This window comes from Heliconius melpomene, chromosome 13 (genome assembly GCF_056956725.1).
Source record: "Heliconius melpomene rosina isolate 202511_hmr_F chromosome 13, ASM5695672v1, whole genome shotgun sequence".
Taxonomy (NCBI): Eukaryota; Metazoa; Arthropoda; class Insecta; order Lepidoptera; family Nymphalidae; genus Heliconius; species Heliconius melpomene.
Window position 1 is genome coordinate 11522851 of NC_140401.1, and position 23315 is coordinate 11546165.

The 23315-nt window shown below is 31.7% G+C and overlaps 3 protein-coding genes across 19 annotated transcripts in view; 2 read left to right on the forward strand and 1 right to left on the reverse strand.

The window, feature by feature from the left end:
* rg (A kinase anchor protein rugose) overlaps positions 1-6137 on the forward strand; it is a 424034-nt gene extending 417897 nt beyond the window's left edge. For all 17 annotated transcript variants that reach the window (XM_085196877.1, XM_085196889.1, XM_085196885.1 and 14 more), the window contains 5 exons: positions 138-448; positions 634-754; positions 1221-1382; positions 1712-1975; positions 2418-6137. In XM_085196877.1, the coding sequence (XP_085053003.1) occupies positions 138-448; positions 634-754; positions 1221-1382; positions 1712-1975; positions 2418-2857 (1298 nt within the window). In that variant the 3' untranslated portion in view covers positions 2858-6137. The remainder of the gene's footprint in view (positions 1-137; positions 449-633; positions 755-1220; positions 1383-1711; positions 1976-2417) is intronic.
* A 1201-nt stretch (positions 6138-7338) lies between these two features.
* On the forward strand, positions 7339-10158 carry RpS3 (ribosomal protein S3). Its single transcript, XM_085195743.1, has 4 exons — positions 7339-7497; positions 7799-8102; positions 8738-8958; positions 9961-10158. Exons 1-4 carry the CDS (start codon positions 7465-7467, stop codon positions 10129-10131), a joined length of 729 nt encoding a protein of 242 aa, XP_085051869.1. The 5' UTR covers positions 7339-7464; the 3' UTR covers positions 10132-10158.
* A 770-nt stretch (positions 10159-10928) lies between these two features.
* Kr-h2 (transmembrane protein 33-containing Krueppel homolog 2) lies at positions 10929-23278 on the reverse strand. Its single transcript, XM_085196088.1, has 6 exons — positions 23120-23278; positions 19766-19935; positions 17878-18062; positions 12825-12892; positions 12397-12530; positions 10929-11845 (listed from the first exon to the last, which is right to left on the reverse strand). The coding sequence occupies exons 2-6, from the start codon at positions 19930-19932 to the stop codon at positions 11620-11622; spliced, it is 780 nt and encodes a 259-aa protein (XP_085052214.1). The 5' UTR covers positions 19933-19935; positions 23120-23278; the 3' UTR covers positions 10929-11619.
* Between the last annotated feature and the right edge of the window lie 37 nt (positions 23279-23315).

A 23315-nucleotide genomic window follows, 5' to 3' on the forward strand; every position in this document is an offset into this window, starting at 1 on the left:
TTTCGTTTATAAATAAAATCATATAAATCAACCTTTTGTTTAAACATATGTATATATTTCACCTTTTTATATTTATTTATTTAAATACATTATTAAATCACAAAAAACTACATCAATACTCTCGTACACATTTCCAGGCCCAGAAGCAGTACGAGCGACAAACGTATTCTACTACCTAACCTACGAAGGTGGTGTACGCTTAGACCAAATAACCGACCCCATAACCAAAACGGCCATTGAAGATCAAATAAGAAGTTTTGGACAGACTCCAGCCCAGTTACTGAGTGAACCTCATCCTCCCAGAGCATCTACTATGCATCTGGCGCCATTGATGTTCGCCGCTGCACCTGACGATGTCTGTCTTAGACTGAAGCTACCTTCAAATGCAGCGGTCGTTCATGTATCGGCTAATACGTATCCTCAGTTGGCCATGCCGGCTGTTGTTACGGTATTTACTTTTGTTATTGTTATATTTGAATATATTTTTAAAAGTGAAAATGATATAGAACTGAAAATTAAACTATAATGTAAATATATATAAATTAAACATATAGGTTTTCAAATAATTCATCTTACACAAAATTCGTTCATTTGCATAATTTATACAGTTTTTTTTAATATATTTTCCACTAGGTGAGCGCGGCACGGGCCTTTGCCGCGCACAGATGGGCGGGCGGCGGCTGCGCGCACGCCGCGCCCGCACGCCACAGCGACCACCCGCCACACCACCCACTACTTATGGATCCTGTTTGGGGTGAGTTGCTTAAAAGTAAATAAAATTATTCATTTTGAAGGGTTAATATGCTACCTGCTCCCACATAAGTATATTCTATGTTGTGGGAACTAGTGACTTCCTTGTCAAGACACGCCTTTGTATTGTTAAGTATAAAAAAAATTGTAGCCGGGATTAAAGTCAGGAGGCAGATAAAAAAAATGTATCGTCTTTATTTCATACGTTATATATATGATATAACATTGATGAAATAATATGTTATATTATATGACATTATCTAGTATACAAAAAAAAACTATAAATAACAATAATATCAATCATTTCTATTTGTAAAGATGATACTAATATTTTTTATACTTATCAATACAAAACGAACAACGGAGTGTCTTGACACTAGTTTTCTTTGTGTACCCAGCTCAATAAGCGTGAAGCAGACATTACAAATATGTTTAAAATTGTTTGCTTGAGTACTTCTCTATTCCCGTAGCGGCGGGAGGTGCCGCGGCCATGGCGCGTCGTCAGCTCGGCGATAACTTCTCACAACGAGTGCGGGCGAGGAGCAACTGCTTCGTAACCACCGTGGACTCCAGATTCCTTATAGCGGCCGGCTTTTGGGATAATAGCTTTAGAGTGTTCTCTACTGAAACGGGTGAGTTTCTCATATTTTTACATGTATGCGTACAAGATCATGGTACCAGTAACCGACACGCAACCACCAAACTTTTCTTTTAAGTTCCGAAAATAACAATGTACAATAGCACAATCTATTCCTTATTTATTCCTGTATAAAATTTATTCCTGTCATTTCATTTAAAGATTCAAAAATTTGTATATTTGTAATACACTAATTTTCGAATTCGTAGGGAAATTGAAAAACAAAATATTTTCGCTAGTTAATTTTAATACTTAACTTTTTATTTACGTATTTAAAGATCAGATTTTACTATTTACTAACTGTTCACATTTTACCTATTCCAGCTAAAATCGTACAAATAGTATTCGGTCACTATGGCGTAGTGACGTGCGTATCACGTTCCGAATGCAACATAACGTCGGATTGCTACGTTGCAAGTGGTTCAGAAGATTGTACAGTGCTTCTATGGCACTGGTCGGCCCGTCATGGGGGCATAGTGGGTGATGGGGATGCCCCTGCCCCCAGGGTGGCTTTGACAGGACATGATGCCCCCTTGAATGGAGTCTTAGTGTCTGCTGAACTTGGTTTGGTCATTTCTTCGTCTGTTAGTAAGTATCTTGTTGTATTTTGTTGTTACTTGGAAAGTACCTATATATTTAGTTTGGTTAATTATAACTTGAGATCCTCGTGGCGTAGCATAACAGCGTCTTGAGTGTAAGCGCGTTCCTACTGAGCCTGTTACCTAAAGGAATGAATAATTTTCGTTTCTTGACATGGTAACATAATAATGCTGACTTTCGCTAGTCAAAATACAATATATCGAAAATTTAATGGTGTGAACAGAACGGAGTGTCTTAATTATATACCTACTGCCTACTAAAAATAAGATATTGCTAAAAATTATAAATGAAATTGAATGAATTTAATATTATTCATGTTTTCAGAAGTTATTCCTGGGTGTAGAATAATATTTAAAAAAAACTATATAACTATAATGTCAAAAAACAACAAAAACCTAAATAATATTTAAACAAACAATTCTCATTACAGACGGTCCAGTCCTTATCCACACAACATTCGGAGAACTGCTCCGTTCTCTATCACCACCCGAAGGAGTCTCATCTCCCCAACAGTTAGCTTTATCACGGGAAGGAGTAGTAGTAGTGTCATATGCACGCGGCCACCTTGCTGCCTTCTCACTAAATGGCAGACGTTTAAGAGCCGAAACCCACCATGATACATTCCAATGTGTAGTTCTGTCCCGTTGCGGTGAGTATTTAGTATGTGGCGGTGACGCAGGAGTCGTGGAAGTATGGCGGGCTGTGACACTGGCTCCCTTATATGCGTTTCCCCCTGCTGGTGCGCCTGTTACAGGATTGGCTTTGTCTCATGATCAAAGGTTTTTGTTGGCTGGACTCGATAATGGGTCTTTAGTTCTGTTCCATATAGATTTTAATCGTTGGCATCATGAGTATCAACAGAGATATTAAATTGTTTGTTTGACGTATGACTCTTTTTTTTGTTAGAGGAAATTAAATAATTTAGTCATATAAAAGCAAATATAGATGATTTGAAATGAAATTATAATATGTTGTCGATTACAGTCTAAAAATATTTATTTAAAAATTATAGGAATTATATTTAATTATTTAACACATGATTTTGTGATAATTATATCAGACTAAAAATTCATGTATTTGCTTTTATATAATTCAATGTTTTATGTTTTACTTTATTACTATCACAATATTTTTTCTTATGCTGTAACATTTTATTTGCTTAAAAAAATTAAGTAATGCATATTAACTGACAAGCAGTCTAGCAGATAGTGAAATTGAAATGAGTTCCGTCAAGATGACGTGTACAATTTTGACGTTTCAGTGTTGCCCGATTATCTTATGATTACCGAATATTCTTAAATGGCGACATCGAATAATTTACTTAATAACATTATAACTTATAATTAACTTAAATAACGAAACTACATATATCTATATATACATATAATTTGATATTATAAAAGTTGCAGCTATGTATTTTACGAAAACTCAAAGATAATTGCTGGTGTTTAAGAATATTCGCTTTAGACTTTAGGAACATTGCTAAAATTTAAAAGCAAAGTTGTAGTGAGAAGTTAGTTTGCTATTGATTCGTTAACAAATATAATATACTGTTTTCTATTATAGTACTATTAACAAAGTATTTTTTTTTTAGGAAACGTATAAATAATTGTAAAAACGTAACGGTTACGCACCCAGGCCTCTGGGACGGTTTCTAAGACTATATGATTTTCTACCTTTAGTAGAGAATAATACATGAAAAATGTTATAAGAAATATTTTTTTTATCGTATTTTTTTTTATTGCAGTCTTTAATAGAAATCAGTACATTTAAATAGCATAGATTAAAATAAATGTTGGAAGTGTTTAGCGTTCAATTAAAATTCCTGCAAACGGCAGCAAACAATATCTAGATGTAAGGAAATTATTTAAAATCATTGACATTCCACATATATATTAAGTGTTTATTATTTTTTTTATGTATTTAAATTGATATTTTAATTTGCTTTATATTGTTAGTGCCATAAGTAATATATTTGAATTCATGAAGTATTAAATATAATTTTTGTTAGTCAATCTTGTACGTCCATTATTATATATTATTATAGTTTAACCGAGACTTTTATGTACTTAATTAAATTGTTGTGCAATATTTTTATTTTAAATTTTGACATTTACATTGAATTGGTATTTATTATCTATGTAATTTGAGTATTATCTATTATCAATTTCAAGACATTCCATTTTTTGTTCCTTTTTTCTTTGGTGAAGGGTAGGCTAAAGTACTTAATGAAATTATTGAATTGTATTGTTGTAATTTTTTTTTGTTTTTATTAAAAAGGTCATATTGACTTACGATGAATTTTATTTATGTTCCTTGCTTTTTATTTGTTTGCCTTTTTTTGCTTTTTGCATTTATGGGTACGTCAGTGCCTCGAGTCGATTTGCTAAAAAAATATGTCAATACTTAGATATAATATTAACGCTAATAATTATGTTAAGGCCGAGTCACCAGGCTCACCATACTAGTTTTTTACGCGATTGTATTTATTGTAAAATATTAAAAACTATTTTTGCATCACCACACCGGCACCGCTCCTTCCGTTCTGTGATTTAGGCTTTAACCGCACTCTAGACATAAAAATCTATATATCTTCAAATCTGTGCCAAAAATATTGTAAAATACAGATCGAGAGAACAGTTCTTAATATATAAAATAATAGCTCTGCCTTCATTTCGATTCCTACGCTACTAGGCTAGGATAGACGTTGAAATCTTTAATATTCTAGAAAATTCTAGTTAATTCTAGTAGTATCTTGTAGAAAATTGTACAAATAACCCTTGAACCCTTGTCTCACGTCCCACTGTAGTGTCTATCTAGTAAGCCCCTAGCCGGCTCATAGTGCTTTCTATTGTAGCTCTAAAACTATTCTTATGATAGATCCGTAATCTTTTTCCTTCAGGTATTAAAACTAAGATACTTTCTTTAGTATACTTTTAGACAAAGTAATATATGAAAGAAATAACAATTCAAATTTCCTTGGACAGAGTCGCCCCAAAATATAGGTTAGTTATTAATCGATACTGACAACACTACACCACTGCCATCAGGTGGCTTTATAAATTTTGGTAATAATAATACCGAAACAGATAGAAAAGAACTTGGTAAATTGGATTTCATGCTTATTATTAGATATATTTACTAAACCCATTGCACTTGGCATAATCATACCATCATGACCGACGCAGCACGCTTAAAGAAGCACGCTAACACGCAAATCTGTCCATTAAACTAAGATAATATAACATAAGCGAATGTTTGAATAAATAGATAAGATTATTATTTCGTAGAGTAAGATCACCTGTATATTTCTATAATCACTGTCCATTTAATTGTAAGCAAATTCCAAACACGTTTGCGCTAAAGTATATAGAAAATATAAGTAAATTGTATAATTTTTTCAATTAAGCTTACAACATGGCGTCATGCCTAAAGTTCGCTTTTCATGCGTACTAACGTATTTAATGCTTCTGTAATTTTATTCTAATTATTCACGTAATTATAAGGATTTTTGTATGAATTGCCTTGGCCATGAGACGTCTAGTTTAGGTGATATCTATATAATGAATTGTTGTTGAACGTATTAGTCAATGAAACATAGCCTAGAATAATTTGTAGAATCGTAGTCGCTGTAGAGTTATTGAACGATATTGGAGAAATTGTTGAATTATTAATTATTTCTTAAATTATTGTTTTTATCTGTGGACATTTTGAACGCGATGTTAACAGCAGAAAAAAGTGTAGTTGATATTACGATTCTTGATAAACTAACTTTCTAGTTTATTTTCCAACGAATTTATTTGTTGAATTTGCTATTTGTAAAAATATTTCCTTATATTCCCTTTATTATAGTATCTGTAGTAGCTAATGCTAAATCAATTATTAGTTATTGTTCTATTGTATAATGTAAGTTGTCTAAAATCTAAATTAATATCTCTATGCACATGCTTTTTATGAAAACTACACTTAAATTTTATGAGTATCAACACTCTAAATCCTTCAATAAAAATAATAATCTAATATTTTTTATTTGCTTTTAACATTAATTTTTACTTGAGGACACGTTTGTCCACAATAAATTGTTATGCTAAGTATATGGTGCGTTTGTATGTATTGAAAAGACCTTGGGTAATAAATTGCATTGAGTAAATTGTATTTTTATTTTCTATATTAATATCTCGTATATTGTCGTGTATAAAAATAAATACCTGCTGATTAAACATGACACGCAAAAGTAAAAAAACAATAAAGTAATAAGGTGCATACTTCACACTGAGATATATTTCTATATACACAAAAGGAAATGAAATTATACAGGGATCTCATAATAAATAGATGATACTGAAACACTTCACAGTAGACATATTGGGTGCCCAAAATAAAAACGCAAACGCGGCGGTTGTGTGTTCGATTTCCTCTCGGGAGAATGAACTAAATTCATTTTTATTTCTCCGCTCTGATAAAAAGACTAAGCGCTGTATGCTCGTCAGTGGCGTAGTGAAGGAGGGGCAAGGGGGGCATCGTGCCCCGGGCGCCGCTCATAAAGGGGTGCCAAATAGTCCGCAAAACTATTTAAACATACATATGAACTTATATTATTTTCGCATGGGGGGCGCTATAAAAGTAGTTTGCCCCAGGTGCGAATTAAGCTCGCTACGCCACTGATGCTCGTCCACCCAACACACGATTCGACGGGCAATTTCCGCTGAACTACAAGTAGGTTGCCTATCTAGATGTGGAATGCCTAGATGCGGCATACAACGTGAAGCTACAAAACAACTATATCCTATTCAGGGAACCGTGAAATAAAAAGTAAAGGAACCACAAAAAGGTTATATCGATCACGATTAAGGGAGGTAATATATTTTATAAAAATAACTATAGAAGTAATACGCTGATAGTATATAATATCCCCATATAAATAATATTATATAACAATGTCTGTAGAATTCATATCATTGAATCGAATATCATAAATTACTTAAATAATTTTCTTAACTTTTAATACTAATTGTTTATCAAATAGTTGACATATTAAAACACAGAAACGCAACACTAAACCATCTTATTCCCAAATATTATATCATTTCAATACTAACAAATTATAGGATTTAAAAAAAAATTTTTACTTTACATTTCTATATAATCGTAACTGTTTATCTAATTCAAAGGTACAAATATAAATATAGTTTATTTAAATTTATAAATAAATATTTTTTTTTTATATTAGCAACTTTTTTAATCATTTATTTTTTATCACTTTTATCATGGAGTGAGGCGTTCAGAAAAAATAACATAAAAACAGTACAGCTAGATGCTAGAAACATATTGTATCGCTACAAAAATTGAATACACATAAACAACGTGAACAGTTAGCTTTATTTTGACAAATAAGAGACTTCCGAACGGCAAAGTTTGACATTGACGTTAACTTTTCTGTTTCATGTCTTTTGAGTTTTCTCCGCTCCTTTGCAATCATGGCGGTGAACAACATTTCCAAAAAGCGAAAAGTATGTTTTAATTTCGTATTTAAAATTCCAAAATAATTGAATTCCAACATGCCTTTATACTATTCGGATACATTTATAACATATTTAGTTAAATTTCGAAAGTGTAAATTGTGATGATAGTGGATGTGATATACAATAGTGATTAGTTGTTTCATTGTTTTGCTTGCTTTCTTTTAATGTATAATAATTAAATAGTTTCTATCTATCTTTATGCATTCTATGCTATCTTTCAATAGTGAAATCCAACAACTTTAAATCAAAAACTTTCGTGTCCATAACATAACCTATCGGTAATTTACAGTTCGTCGGTGACGGAGTTTTCAAAGCCGAATTGAACGAGTTCCTTACTCGGGAGCTTGCTGAGGATGGTTACTCCGGCGTTGAGGTGCGCGTCACGCCAACCCGTTCAGAGATCATCATTATGGCGACGAGGACACAGAGCGTGTTGGGAGAGAAGGGCCGCAGAATCCGTGAATTGACCTCTGTAGTGCAAAAGAGGTTCAACATCCCTGAACAGAGTGTTGAGCTTTACGCTGAGAAGGTCGCCACGCGAGGACTGTGTGCCATCGCTCAGGCTGAATCTTTGAGATACAAGCTCATAGGAGGTTCGTTTTTTACATATCTTGTAGCAATGTAACTATGATATAATATTGACGTATGGAGATTATATCAGAATATAGATTTAACTTCAGGAGGTTAGTAATAATCAGCTTCACACTGTATCCCGCACACAGCAGTGTAGGCAGAGAGAACCTAGTGTTAAGACACTCCATTCCCCACTTCGCCAAATTCTGGAGGCATTGAGTGGTGAGTGGCGGACCACAACACCTTGTTTTGTCTTGACACTGGAATGAAAAAATGGAAATATAAATTTAAATAAATATTTCATTCCCTCGGGATCGAACCCAGAACAAGTTGCATTTACAGTCACACTTTGTGCCCCTGCACTATGACTGGCCTCGGTTTGTATAAATAATAAGTAATATAGAATCATGAAGAGAAACAGTGTTTGACATTAATGTGATGTTGTGAAATGACCACTAGGGTATTTTTTTCATTTCTTTAGTCACTCAGACATGATAAAGTAACATTTAATTTTTCCACTCATGCAATGGACAGAAAGTGTCAAACAGATTCTCTCTGTTTACCCCGCTGCAAGATATGGCATGAAATTGAATGATAAAATTAATTACAACTAATTGATATTTTTTCTCAATACTTACTCAATATAATATTTCAGGACTAGCTGTGCGCCGTGCTTGCTATGGTGTACTCAGATTCATCATGGAATCCGGAGCCAGGGGATGTGAGGTTGTAGTGTCCGGTAAACTGAGAGGGCAAAGAGCTAAGTCCATGAAGTTTGTTGATGGTCTTATGATCCACTCTGGAGACCCATGCAATGACTATGTTAATACTGCTACTCGTCATGTACTGCTTAGACAGGGAGTGCTTGGTATCAAGGTGAGATATGTTATAGATTTTTTATATATTTGATTTTTGTATGTTTTTAATAGTTTCTTATATATAAAAATATCTTTAGAAATGGGTGCTTAGGGGATAGTGGCACACTAAGGAAACAAATTAAAAACAAAATTCTTAACTAAAAATAAAAAATGAAATACATTAAAATTGATGATAAGAAATGTATAAGAATTAGATATGTTTTATATAATATATAATGTGGGAATTCAGCAATGCTATATGGGGGAAAATGTCTGTGTTATATGAGGGATTGAAATTGCGTAATATGAAAATGCATTATAGGAATAATGGTACTCCTATAATGCATTTTGATATGCAAAACTAGCTGTAAAGGAAATAATTGTGACTTGAAATAATTATTTTCATGTTCTCATTCTGGATAGGCAGAATTAATTACAACATTAATTCGGATACTGTGCATGCAGATCGAGTTTGAGTAGAAAGCAGAAAACAAGTCTTAAAATTTACCCTTATACTACAGTATGTAGGAAAAATAAATATAAGCACTCCTTCAAATACCAAGGCATCCCTATTGCATAGTTTTTTTCTATTTGTTTCATTCCACTCAATCAGGGGTTGCATGCCTGTTAATGATATGTGACCTAATTTGATGTGGAAAATGAACAAGTTTACATATTTTGAGAAATTGTCTATACAAGTTCTTGTTTTATGTGATCTTAACATGACAATAAGTTTCAAATATTAATTGTTTTAAATAAGTAACAGTACTATCAGTAATATTTTTTAAGAAGAATATTTTTCAGTCAGTAATATTTTTTCAATTTTAATGTCGCTTCATTCAAATGCTTATACAATTTCCAAAATATTTATATATTCTTACAAATATTGTTATAAGTACAATAACATTAAATTTAAAAAAATATATAATTATTTCTTGTTACGTCAATTTAAAACAAAAAAACAGTAATGTTTAATTTTGTAAGCTTAATAAGCCAAAACTAATGACCTCAACAATTGCAGGTGAAAATCATGTTACCATGGGACCAACAAGGCAAGAACGGCCCCAAGAAGCCCCAACCGGACCACATCCTGGTGACGGAGCCCAAGGACGAGCCCGTGCCCTCAGAGCCCACGTCCGACGTGAGGCCCGCGCCCGCGCCCCTCCCGCCGCCCGTCGCAGCCACTGCTTAGACTTTACTATTATAAACATTGAAAATATTTTGTGTTTTATTTCCAATCATTGAATTATAATCCTATTATAATATAACTAACATTCGTAATTTTACAAAATAACTATGCAAATTATTTTGTATTTTCGTTTTAAATTATACTTTTCATATAAATTTCTACAAATCTTATTCAAGACCATAAGTATCCGCTCGCTCTACTTCGGGCATTTCCTTTATTTATATCTTATTTGACTTATTTTGATTATTTAGGCTTATGTTTTCGATACTATTGAAAACAGAAAATAATTTCATATAATTAATAATATATTTTCAATTAATATATTTAACAAATATTTGTATAGTTCAAGCGGACAAATCCGTTCCCATAGTATTTTTATAAATTTTAATTTAGAGTAATAACAGTTTGCTGTATTGTTGTAGTCAAATACGATTCAGATAATTTTAATACGCGGAACTTTCCATACGTAACAAAATAGTTTTGGCAAGTAGTGTATTTAATTCTGTGGATAATGAAACCTTCCAAAAAGAGAGTTATAAGACTTAAGAAAAAAAGATATATACAATATTAATCGTAGCTTTAAGCCTAATTTTCATAAATATAATATTCATTCTGTAACCTTAGCTATTAAAGTTTTTTGTTTGTCAATAAACTAAATAATCTCATACATACTACAAATACCTTAAGTCAAAAAAATATGAATTATTGCCATGCGTAAAATCATTGTAAATAATAAAAATCATAATTCATTGACAATAAAAAATATTTAAATAGGATCCATATAAAATAAAACAACAATCTTCTTACCAACATTATATTTAAAAATCCAGGTTACATTCACCCAAACCACGTGCAGATACTTAAACACAAACGTAACGGAAATTCATATTATAAAATTACCTCAAACTTTTATTTGTCTATATTGAGGGCTCATGGAACCACTTATTCTGCGTATTTAAATAGAAATAGTGTAGGAAATTTACAACAAATCTGTCTTATATAAATTCAATTAGACTATTCCTATATCTAACTTAAATTGGACCAAGATTGTTCATAAATCATAATACCGTCTCATCCCTTAAAACTAACCAAAAAATGAGTTCTCCAATATATCAATACATAAGTCAAGATTCAAGACCTTAAATCTTCTGTCCAAACTTATTAGAATAAGTTTACTTTGACAGATAAAAACAAAAACTTATTAATTTAAAAACCCATACCCGCTTTATATGAACATGTATTTTTATTTATTATATAAAAATATAGAATGTAATATAAATAACAGTATTTTTTACTTATAGTAAATATGACAAAGAGGTTTTGCGGCATCATGAGTTTAATACAAACATAAACGTGTAAAGAATATTTCATTGATTATTTTGAAAGAGTAAATGCGTTTTATGTGAATTCAGTTATATTTAATAGCGAGAGATGTAAAGTATATTAATTTGTGTGGGAACGAAGAGAACGAAGTGCGAGACTGCCTTGCACTCACTGCGCGGGCACGTCCGCCGGCGGCGCGGCGCGGCATGCGAGGCGCACGGCAGCGAGCAGGGCAGCGCGCAGTGGTGCAGGGAGCGCGGGGCGCGCGGCCGCGCTCTCCGCGAACACGCGCAGCTCGCGGAACGTGTTGCGCGTGTAGGGGTTGCGGCGCGACGTGTAGCGCCACGTCACGAAGTAGTAGTACACGAACGGCGTCATCAGGCCGCAGTACCCACTGTAAAAACACATTCATCTAACTTTATATATATATCTATATTCATGCTCAGCAAACCATTCACTTAATTAAAAAAGTGCAATTCCAATTTAGTTTCTTTTAACTTCACGCTGTCTCCCACACAAAGCAGGGTAAGAGAGAAGCCGGGAATTTAGTGTTAAGACACTCCGTTCCCATTATTTCCCCACTACCCGCTGATTTCTAGAGGCATTTCGTGTTGAGTGGCGGTGGGCCCAACGCCGCGTTTTGCCTCATTGCCAGAAGAAAATTAAAATATCAAATACATATCGCATTCACACCTGCCCCTAATTCAAATTTTGAATACAACTTGTACAATGATGTTAATTTATAGAATCGACGATGATGATAGAACGATGATTTTCAACAGTTTTTGTCCGTATAGAATAATAAAATCGACTGGTTGTGGGTTCGATCCCCACTCCAGGAGATGAAATATTTATTTAAATTTATATAGCCATTTCTTCGCTAGGTTCCCTATGCCTATCCTTGTGTGTGCGGGATACAGCGTGAAGCTGATTAAAAAAACTTACATAAGGGCCATAAGCACGACGAGCGGGAACAACACGATCTCAGCGAGAGCGGCCGCGCGCAGGATGTTGCGGGACTGGAACTCCACCAGTGAGATCAGGAGTCGCGCCACCCACATTGAGTTCTGTCCTAACGTCTGAAATTTGTTGAAAAATATTATATTACATATTCATTTGATGTTTTAAATAGCCTCATTATAATTTGACTAACATTTGAAAAAGTATCTATAGGTGAACTAATACAATTTGAAAAACTTGAATATGAATTACTACATAAAGAAATCTAATTAAATTTATTTTTTATGCAAAATTCATACATTCATACTTTCTAATTTAAAAAAATATATTTTTTACATTCACTTGAAATAAAAATAAGAAAATAATACATCTAATATAAATAATTCCATAAAAAAGTGTGTATAAATACTTACGTCTAGTATTGTTAGGGAGTATGACGCCGCGTGGAGTAGAGCGAATAGGAAGATGGGTGTCAATATCACTGTACTCCATTGTAAGAAACATTATGTTCAAAATGTCAATATATAAATCTCAAAATTAGTAATGAAAACAAATAACATTCATATTTCACGCTGTCTTTAGTTTTTTCAGCAACGCAGATATAATGAACCTAGCTTAAAGAAATTTTCCGCTACACTAACACAAAACATTGCCTGTTGAGTGGCGGAACTTAACGCCGCATTTTGTTTTTCAGACCGGGAACAGAACCCACAACCTTCCGTGCGTTACAACCTTTAAATATTATTTTACATTATTTCGATAAGATAATGATTTTTACTTCTTACGACACTAAACATGGTTTTTCACAAAGATACAAGCGTTTTTCACAAAGATCGATACAAGCGTATTATGACTTGACTACCTATTAACAATGTTAGCTGCACTTGTAGGTCAAACTAATAAGTTATTAAAACCCTTAACTCTTGTTTACTTAACAATATTGTTGTGTTTTATACGGAGAAATGAGGCGTAGATATAAAAGCAAAAGCGCTTCAGTCTAAAAATACATTTTTAAAACTGACCATACTAATTAAAGTATTTTAATATATATATTTATTTAAATAATATATATAAATATAAATAAAAATTTTATTTTATAAATATAAATAATATTATAAAATAAATAAAAATTTTATTTATTTAAATAATATATATAAATTAAAAAAATAAATTTTAAATGCAATATAATAAATATTGCATTTATAATAATTGTATCTTTTTTTAATTGTGATTTGAGACCAACGAAAGGACCAAAATCTGATTCTGGTAGAAATTAATATTTATTACGCACTGTAGAAATTTACTTTTTTTGACTGAAAATCAATTGTGTTGACATGGGTACTTTACAATTTTTATAAAGAATTTAACTGTTTAAAATGCGTCGCTGACTTTTCATACAAAACGATGTCACGTCGATGAAGAAAAAAAAACATTAACTACTAAAATTCAAAAGTAACAACACAATTGACAATTTTTATTGAGGGGTTAAAGTTATAATAATTATAATTTAATAAGAAACAAAAAAGTCTCACAATATAATCGCTGTATAAATGCAAAGCGACAAACGTACAACAATTAACCAGTTTTCCTTGACTCTACTACTGTACATCTACGTGTAAACGTGTACGTTACGTAACGATGAGATCGACGTTATCACACAAATAAATAAATTCTGAAATAATTCACTTTTTCACACTTTTTTTTTATAAATTAGACCTGAATCTACTATTAATCCATCAACTATTTATATTATTATATTACTTCTATTATTATTCCGGTAGACAAAGTGCTACGTTGAGTTTTGCCACTTAACACGTAATGTCTCGAAAATAAATAGACGAAAGATGAGAATCCTAACTATAAGTTTCCCTCTGTCTATTACGAAAACATCTATAACAACCTAGCTATGTTTCAGCACCAGAAAAACCAGCACCGAAATGTATTGAATGTTTTTATATTAGAAAAATACTTAGTGACTAAACGTGCCATATAAATTTTAACAGGTTAAGCAATCTAAATTAGGTGTTAGGTAATTAGGTAAGCATATCTAAATTAGGTTGCAATAAAAACATTATTGCTCTACGGTTAAGATACATTTTCATATTAATAAATTGAAATAATTTTTATTTACATTATACATACATATATTAGTCAATGTATGTTAATTTAAACTAATACTTTCAAATGTCTAGCAATGACGCTCACGTTGAGAAGTCACGTGACGACACTTCTGTCAACTCTATACATATTGAATTTTTCAATTAGCGTTATCTAAAAATGTAAGAAATCTTTTATTGTCCGAATAGAAAAAGTGCAGCGTACTAGAATCCATTTCAATATAAAATTACTCTAAGACGGGCAAAATTTATAATTGAAGTGACATATTGGGTAGATACTAGTTTTTTGTCTAAATTGTCTTTTCTTATTTTGCCAAATTTGTACCTACGTTATGTTTCACATATTCATAAATTTTAAATATTCATTAATATGAATTTAATATATTCTGTATAATTGTATTTGAGTGAGAGTTCAAATTGCTGGTATTCAAAATATATTGTGGCATTAGCTTCCGTTCCGCATTACCTTTCTAACAAAAAGAAAGGAACAAATCAGACAAATAGTAATATAAAAGACGCCAAAAGAAGAAAAACTAGGTTTATATGAATTAAAAAGTTTAGTACAAAACATATGGAAGCAACCCAACCGCATCTATCTCACGCTCACGAGGTTACAACAAACGTAATTAAGTTAGTCGTCGTACGTATGAGATCTCTATTCTCGAATACATTAACATAATGAAGCAGATTCGGGCATATTTGTATACTTTGTAAGCCATTTTGTGTGTTTCATCTTGATATTCATAATAAAAAAAGGTACATATTAAAAATAAACAGAAATTTCACAGAATAATTATTTTTTTAAGACGTACTATATGTATGACTTCTTTCTGCCTACCATATATATCATAATTTCTTTTATTTAGGTAAATCGTCAGACATAATTCAGAATACATTATATACAAAATGGCTAAAATAATAATGTTTACTTGAAAATAACACTTCAACGTAACGAAGTTACTTTTTATACCAATTCTACAATAACGCATACATTCGTCGGTTTGTCACGTGACAAGTAATTTTTTATTCTATTGTATTCATCTTTGCTTTCATGAAAATAATATATAATTTTTGTTTTATTATAATTAATATTTTATGAAATAATTATACTGAATAAATCTTTATATAATTTTATTTTTTAGTAAACTTTACAGAATTAAATACAATTTGTAACATCGTATAAAGGCATATAGAGTTTACCAGTGACACACTAGGAAGAGGAGGATCCTGTTCCCCAAGCTCTGTCCAATTTTCGTGACATTGCGCGTTGAATGGCAGTACTCAACGTCGTGCTTTATCTACCAGGACGAGGTAATGACAAGTAAACAATTATTATTCATCTAAGAAGAAATAAAACCCACAACTATCGCGTTAAGAGTCAGACGCTGCACCACTGCGCGACGTCGGCCTCAATAGCTTACTATTAATACCGTGAGTTCAAATATATCATTCGATTATAACATTATCCAATTTCCGCCTATTTAGAGATGTTGCGTGTTGTATTTCAAAACCTATTAGATTTATCGAACCGGTCGGAGAAAACATCTATTTTAAATAGCCTTTGGTTTTTTTAGCCTTACGCTATGCCGACAAATAGCGGAATAGCCAGAGGGATAGTGTTCAAACACTTCGTTTCCCAGTTTCCCAATTTTCAAGACATAACGTGTTCATCACACTCTTTTACCAGAACGGGGAAATGAAAATCAGTCCCCCGAGTGGGCATCGAACTCACAAACGTTCACAGTGAGACGAGGGCTGTACCGCTGCGTCACAACGGTTTAATATAATAATATTGCATTTTACTTCTGGTATAATAATTTGAATTGGAAATTAAATACAACTTTATTCATTGAATTTATTTCACACTAGAATGAATGCACTTCAGTTACGAGAATTTAATTTTGTTATTTAACGTTGTATTTAATTATGATATCGTGATAGGATCTTAGTTACACGCATTTCTCGCATATAACAGGGTAGGCAGAGACCACAACGGTGGCAACAGCTAGTCGACCGGACTGTGCATGTCTCGGATTCGAGCGGAAAGCGGAGAATGAAGTGTCTTGACACAACGTTCTCTCTGAATACTCTCCTATATGAGAAAAGCATGAAGTTGCTGTTTTAAGTTAAGTTATTACTTTCGGTTCGAGACAATGGACATTGAGTGATGTAACCTAACTAACGCCTGGTTTTGTCTAAGACAAAGTTTTGCGTAAAACACAGAGGTAGGGAACGAAAATAATTTAGGCCATTCCCACGAGTAGGAATCCAATCTATTACAATCGAAATTTAAAGTTCCACGGAAATAAAAAAAAACATTTTAAAAAATTCATTATTCAGTATTGTAGTAAGCAACCTTGTAGAATTTTATGAGCATATTTAATATAAATTATATTTACATCTATAAGACTTTATTTACGGTACATCTCAATAGTAAATTTGTATTTTGTACTGTTATAATTATGTAACGCGACGATTGTAAGTTTTTTAAAATTTATTGAATAAATCATTCAATTGAGGATATGTATGAACAACATATGAACAACATACGTACAGGATTTCTAAATGAAATTCGAAAAAATAGACGGAATTTTAAAATATTTGTAGGTATAACTTTGTAATATTTATAGTTTTATTTCCATTACTTGTACATATAAATTCTTAACGTTCGTATGCAAATCAAAGTACGAGGCAAAAACTTGAAAGTATACGACAAATATAAAACCCTGAGAAAAACGTGACCTTCAACTTTTTTTATAACTTTCGTATGATGCAAAGGAAATAAAAAATTGGAATGCATTTTAGTTTTCCAGAAATATGGACAAACACTTGCGCAGCACACTTGTGTGGATAGGTAGATCACAAACTCAAATATTATAAAATTCCAATAATATCACATACATACACACAGGTCAAACTGATAACCTCCTTTTTTTCAAATTAGTTAAAAATAACCTGATCCACCAGTTACACATTGCGTATAAACAAGTTATTGTCATGTGTTACACTCTACAATTAGTATATTTCATAATTGTTGATTGTAACTGATCTTTATAACAACAATAAATGTATTGATGGGGTTTGTTGGTCTATTTTTTTTTCGTATTGGCTTTATTGGTGTTGACCTGGAACGGTCTAAAATTCCCCTTTCCCCATTCCCTTTCAAATACAGCTGACCTCCAGTAGCTACATTTCTACCATGTTAGAATTGAATTACTCTATCGTATTTTGAGTGTATACTACTACACATAAAATAAAATTAATCTTAATTCTAATCATACAAACCACAACTAAGGCACTTTTCATCTTTTGTCCTTTTATGAATATGACTATTATAAAAAAAGGATACACAAATTGGGCGCCACGTTCATAAATATCAACGAATAGAATAGATAATGTGCACTGTCTTCTAGGAAGAATCTGTTTAGAAATTCCCTTGATAACGATATCTCTCTTGCCGGTATACGCTGGTGGAGTCTTAGCGCTGACGTCGCGGCGTTCGCTAGGAGCGCTTTGTAGAACGCTGAGACGGGGCTGAAAAAGAATTTTTGTATTATGAAAATGTTAAGGACCTACTAAGGTCAAAATCATTAGTTTAATTTTTAACGTGGGAATATAAAAATGACAGAAATTACAATAAGAAACTTCTGTCATTTTTATATTCTTATTACTGACACTTTTGTCATGTAACTCTTAACTTCAAAAGTTCTTATAATGGCCTAGTTGAACAAAGAATACTTTGAGTTTTATTATATTTACACATCACAATTTTATGCAGTCAAGTTTAAAATGACCTTGTTCTTATCAAACCTCACGTGCCCAATCTAAATATCTTTGATTACGGTAAGCCTTCTACTTTTTATTACATTTTTCATTAGCTTTTCCCAGCCCACCATAGTATAGTCTGGTTACTAATAAAAAAAACGTCCCGAAAAGTTATAAAAACAATGTTTACACGAAAATATCTGTTCAAAGGTAAAGTCCGGGCCCATCCATTTAAATATACTTTGGAAAAATAATTAGAATTTAGAAAGAGGATATAATTTAAACAGTTTCAATCAGAAATTAAAATAGTCACGGTACTACATAAGTAGAAAATAGTACAATTAGCAGTAATTGTGCCACAGTTACCGATTACAACGCACGCACCTCAATTAAGCAGAGCAGTCAAAACTATCAAAAGTTAAGTAAGTTTCTTTTTCAGTTTTCAGATTGTCAGTCACTCAGTATCGAAAGAGTTTTATATTATGTTAATTAGTTGAAAACTTATCATAAATTACTTTTTGTGTTTTTTCTGTTAAGAAATGGAATAATGGGTGGCGCCCACAATTTTTTCTATATAAACAAATCTAATGTATCAGAACTGTGCAACTAACGCATAATGAGAGCGAGCGATAAAATTAATATTTTTTAAATATATCGCTTATAGCAGGGTAGGAAGACGGAATATAGAGCTAAGACAATTTCCGCCTAATTTTCGAGACATTGCGTGCGTGGTGTTGAGTTAGAACTCAAGACCGCGTTTCGCTTTGTTACCCGAGTGGGGATCGAACCCACAACCATCGCGTTTAAAGTGCCACTACGCTACGAAGGCCTAATGTATGTAGTTCAAAATTATTCCCAATTATAATACGTATTTCTATATTATCAGAAAAGAATAAAGAGATTTTCATACAATGGCCTTGTCTTTTATAAATAAACCTTATAACCTGCGATATATAAATTGGTTGACATTAAATTTATATTTAGACGAGCACGTGTGATCGATTGTCTATTATTAAGGTAAGTGGTGATGCTAAGTGATTCTAGAGTGATTCACTTTAGACGATTGGGACATCAATATTGAAAATGCCGGACATGAAGACAAGGGATTGTGTACAATCATTACATGTAAAAAAGTGAAAAATAATGTTAATGCATGTACACTTATTAGTATTCAGAACGATTTTGTATTTGTGCTCATAAAAATTTTTTTTGGGCCTAATTGTCCTTAATTTGTCTTTTCCAATATGTGACATTTAAGTGGAAACTCGTATTTTTTTAGGAATATGGACGAGAAAAGCAGAATAATGTAGCTTCTCTTCATATTCAACTCTAAGACAGAGAAATTTAGTAAAAGACAATAATTGACTTATGAAACCTAATACCCTTTGCCTTACCAAACAGAACAAACAATAAAATTAACATATAATCTATGGGTTTTAAATGAGCATAGAGCAATGAGCAAAAATACTTACTTATTAAATAGAGGAAATACATATCCAAATGTACAAAGGACTGTGAGTACACGAATACCCCACAATGCTACATCTATTTTATTTGCTATTACATGAGCTTTTAATGCGGGAATGCCTTTCGGTGGGCCGGTGTCTCCAGCTTGCTGGTTAGGTTCTGTTTCTGCCATTTTCTGTAAAAATCATGTATCAATTAATAAAAAAACTTCACATTTGTATCCCGCACAGCACTGGCAGCAGAGAGAACCTAAACTGTTGAATGGTGGAATTCAATGTGGTGTTTTGTATTCTTACCAAAAGAATAAGAATAACATCAAACCTTTTAAACTATAAATTAGCAATCTTAGCTAAAACAGATGTAAAAAATCAAACTAAATATACTTGTTAAAGCCAATATACAGAGATTTAATATTAAAACATTGGTAATGGAATTAGCTGTAATGAGATTGATAGGGTGCACACACATTTATAAATACTTAAGGCTATATGTTTTATCACAGTACTATGACTATTTAAGATTTTATTTTTTATCTTGCATATAGCAGAGTAGGCAGAAGAAATCTAAAGAAATGTCATTTTTTTATTTCTTACATTGTTTAGTGAAACTCAGTGCCCGACTTTATCTTTTTACCAGACTAAGGAAATAAAAATATTAATCTCATATCACTTACAATCAGAAGCAGTGTACTCTGTACAATGGCCTTACACTAAACTTCCAATAAATAAAGTCATTGTGAGTACAGCAACAGAAGGTAGAAGTAGGTGAAAAAGAATATAAAATCAGTGGAATTGTGTCAATCGGGGGCAGTTGCTTGTAGGCAGTAGTCCTGATTGGAAGGTATCCAGTGTGAAGTATTGCTATTGAGTGATACATATCAATAATTGCAATTACGTAGAACCTCTATCCGAATACATTAGAAACATATAGACAATATGTGTTTTTATCATGTATTTTTTTTTAAATGTTAAACACTTCTGATTTCTAACAATATAGTATATAAAGCCGAATGTTTTAAATTGATTATAAAAAGGATGTTATTTATATATTATTTAATAGATTTTTACTGGAAATTATTAGTAAAATAGTCCTACTAGGTCCTAATGAGTAACAGTACAAAATGTGTACTGTTTTAATGAGTAATCTCATTAGGTATAGATCTCATTAGATAGATTTGTTAAAATAGAGCAAACTAAGGGGGGCAATTACATGTTTTAATAAAGGTAGAAGTTATTTAGTATAATACATTAGCTTTCCAAAAGTATAACAAAATATATTTTAATATTATACAAAAAATCTGTAGAGATAGTTTATGTCCATCTCAGAAAGTGTGTCAGGGAAAGCAAAAAACCTTCACTTTCTTTTTTTAGAAACTGTAACTGCAGATATGGCAAGGCCAATTAAATATAACTTAAAAAAATCAAATTAAGTCAAAATAAGCTATAGTCTGGCAAATATGTTATTGATAATGGGAAGCACGCGCGGCAAATTGCGCAGAAAGCGTATTTTGATGTCTGCACATAGACACCCGCTCACGCCGGACCGATTCCCCGTAAGGGCTCGCGGGGAATCGTTGCGGGGTGTGACCGGGCTACGGTACAGTCGAGTGCAACGCTATCAGTTCATTACTATGAAATATGAATATAATATCATATGATAGCATCATATATACGGAATGGCGTAGTAGAACATATTTTTCTAGTAATATTATAAAAATTAGTAAAAAACACCAAAATGAACATATGGTAAATTGAAAAATTAAATAAAAAACTGAATTAAATTATTATAATGAGGCCACATACAAATTTAAAAAGTAAATTTAATATATAAAACAAGCAAACAAATACAAGATTTTGGCGTTAGGCAACATGCAAAATCAACTTATGGGTAAGTAAAAATTTTTTTAAATAATGGAAATAGAGGTCTTAACCAATAAATTATGTTAATAAATTATATCTCCAAATTAAATCAAAATTTTATTACCGTTTTATTTAAAACGTTAATTAATGCATGCAAAAAAGTAAAAAATAAAAATTGACAAATAATAAAGCAAATAATCAAAACGGTAAAAGGCATTTTTGTTTACAATTAATTATATTCTTGTTTGAACAATATAGTGTGAGCTCGATAGTACCTTTAAACATGTGTGGGTGCGAATTTCCTGTAAGGACGTAGCGCTCACACTGACGCAAATGGCAAACTATGGCAAAGGGATACCGCACTCTCATTTTTTGTACCTCAAAATTTATTGAAATAATTTACCCAATATTATTTTCTTTTATATAATCTTTAAAAAGTTTAAATATTGCCAGATATTTCTTTATTCATATTGCATAGTTTATAAGCTTGTATTATGCACACTGAATGTTTATGTTGTACATAAGTGTGTATATAGTATATACACATATACGTAAATATCATGTGCCATTAGTTATATAAGCAGAAGCTTAAAATTGATTAATTATTTATTGACTCAAAAATGTTATACTTTTCGGGCTAGTCTTGATTTTATTCTCGACAACAATGTATAAAACAGCTGATTATTTTGCGATATTTAGATATCCTCATTAAATTTTCGTTTTGTATAATTTACTTCAACATAAACATGATCAGATATTTTAATTATCGTATAGGTAAATATGATTTGCTAAGCGTGAGGTAAAACAACATAACAGGTAACACTGATCGAACGTTCTCTGCGCATACATATGCTGCGCAATTTACCGCGCGTGCTTCCCATTATCAATAACATATTTGCCAGACTATACATATATTTTTTTTCTAACATAGATACAAATGACATGGATTTTCTTATCTTTTAAGTTTTTGAATAAATTAATTAAAAAAAAAATAGAAGACATATGTACAAGTTCGGATTTTAATATTTTTAAAAATATCTGTATATTTTAAGTATGTAATAAGTGGATTATATATACTATGTATTTAATGATACATAAGAGTAGTTCTTTCACCTTGTGATATCATATCAGTAGATAAAAAGTACGACTAAAATATATAATACACGTTTTTAATCCATTAGACCTCAGATTGAATTTCAATTGTTTTAAATAAAGTTTAAGCAAAAAAGAATAAAATCAGCACAAATAAAAATTTATATAAAAAAATAGGCACATAATTAAGCAAAACGTTTTAATGGGCAATAATCGTTAATTATATTTTTAGATTTATGTTACAGGAAAATAAGAATAAATAGCATTTTTATGTACTATTAAATCGACGTAGGAAACTTGTTTTGTGAAGACAATTAAGTAGATGCCATGAGTAGGTGCTTACAATAGCAAATAGCCTGTTTGATGGATATTTGAAATCAGTTCAGAACATAAATGAATATTACTTACAACTCACAACAGAGAATATATCACTAAATGAAAAATATACAAAGTTTTTTTAAAATATATTTCCACTACACGATTAAATCCATGAACATGATTTGCTCAATGACAAATGACAATACAAAATTGACACACGTACAATTTTGGCATAGACTAACATTAAGTATAAAAGCATAAACAAATTACAAAATCTTCTGTGAAG

Bases quoted from the DNA above. Each gene is read 5' to 3' on its own strand.
- Kr-h2 (XM_085196088.1), bottom strand. From the start codon at position 19,932: ATGGCAGAAACAGAACCTAACCAGCAAGCTGGAGACACCGGCCCACCG. The intron at 12,893-17,877 runs GTATCCTTTTTT...AATGGAGTACAG, and splicing joins GAACGTGGCGCCCAATTTGT to TGATATTGACACCCATCTTC. The intron at 12,531-12,824 runs GTAAGTATTTAT...AACAAATTTCAG, and splicing joins ACTCCCTAACAATACTAGAC to ACGTTAGGACAGAACTCAAT.
- RpS3 (XM_085195743.1), top strand. From the start codon at position 7,465: ATGGCGGTGAACAACATTTCCAAAAAGCGAAAA. The intron at 7,498-7,798 runs GTATGTTTTAAT...GGTAATTTACAG, and splicing joins ACATTTCCAAAAAGCGAAAA to TTCGTCGGTGACGGAGTTTT. The intron at 8,103-8,737 runs GTTCGTTTTTTA...ATAATATTTCAG, and splicing joins GAGATACAAGCTCATAGGAG to GACTAGCTGTGCGCCGTGCT.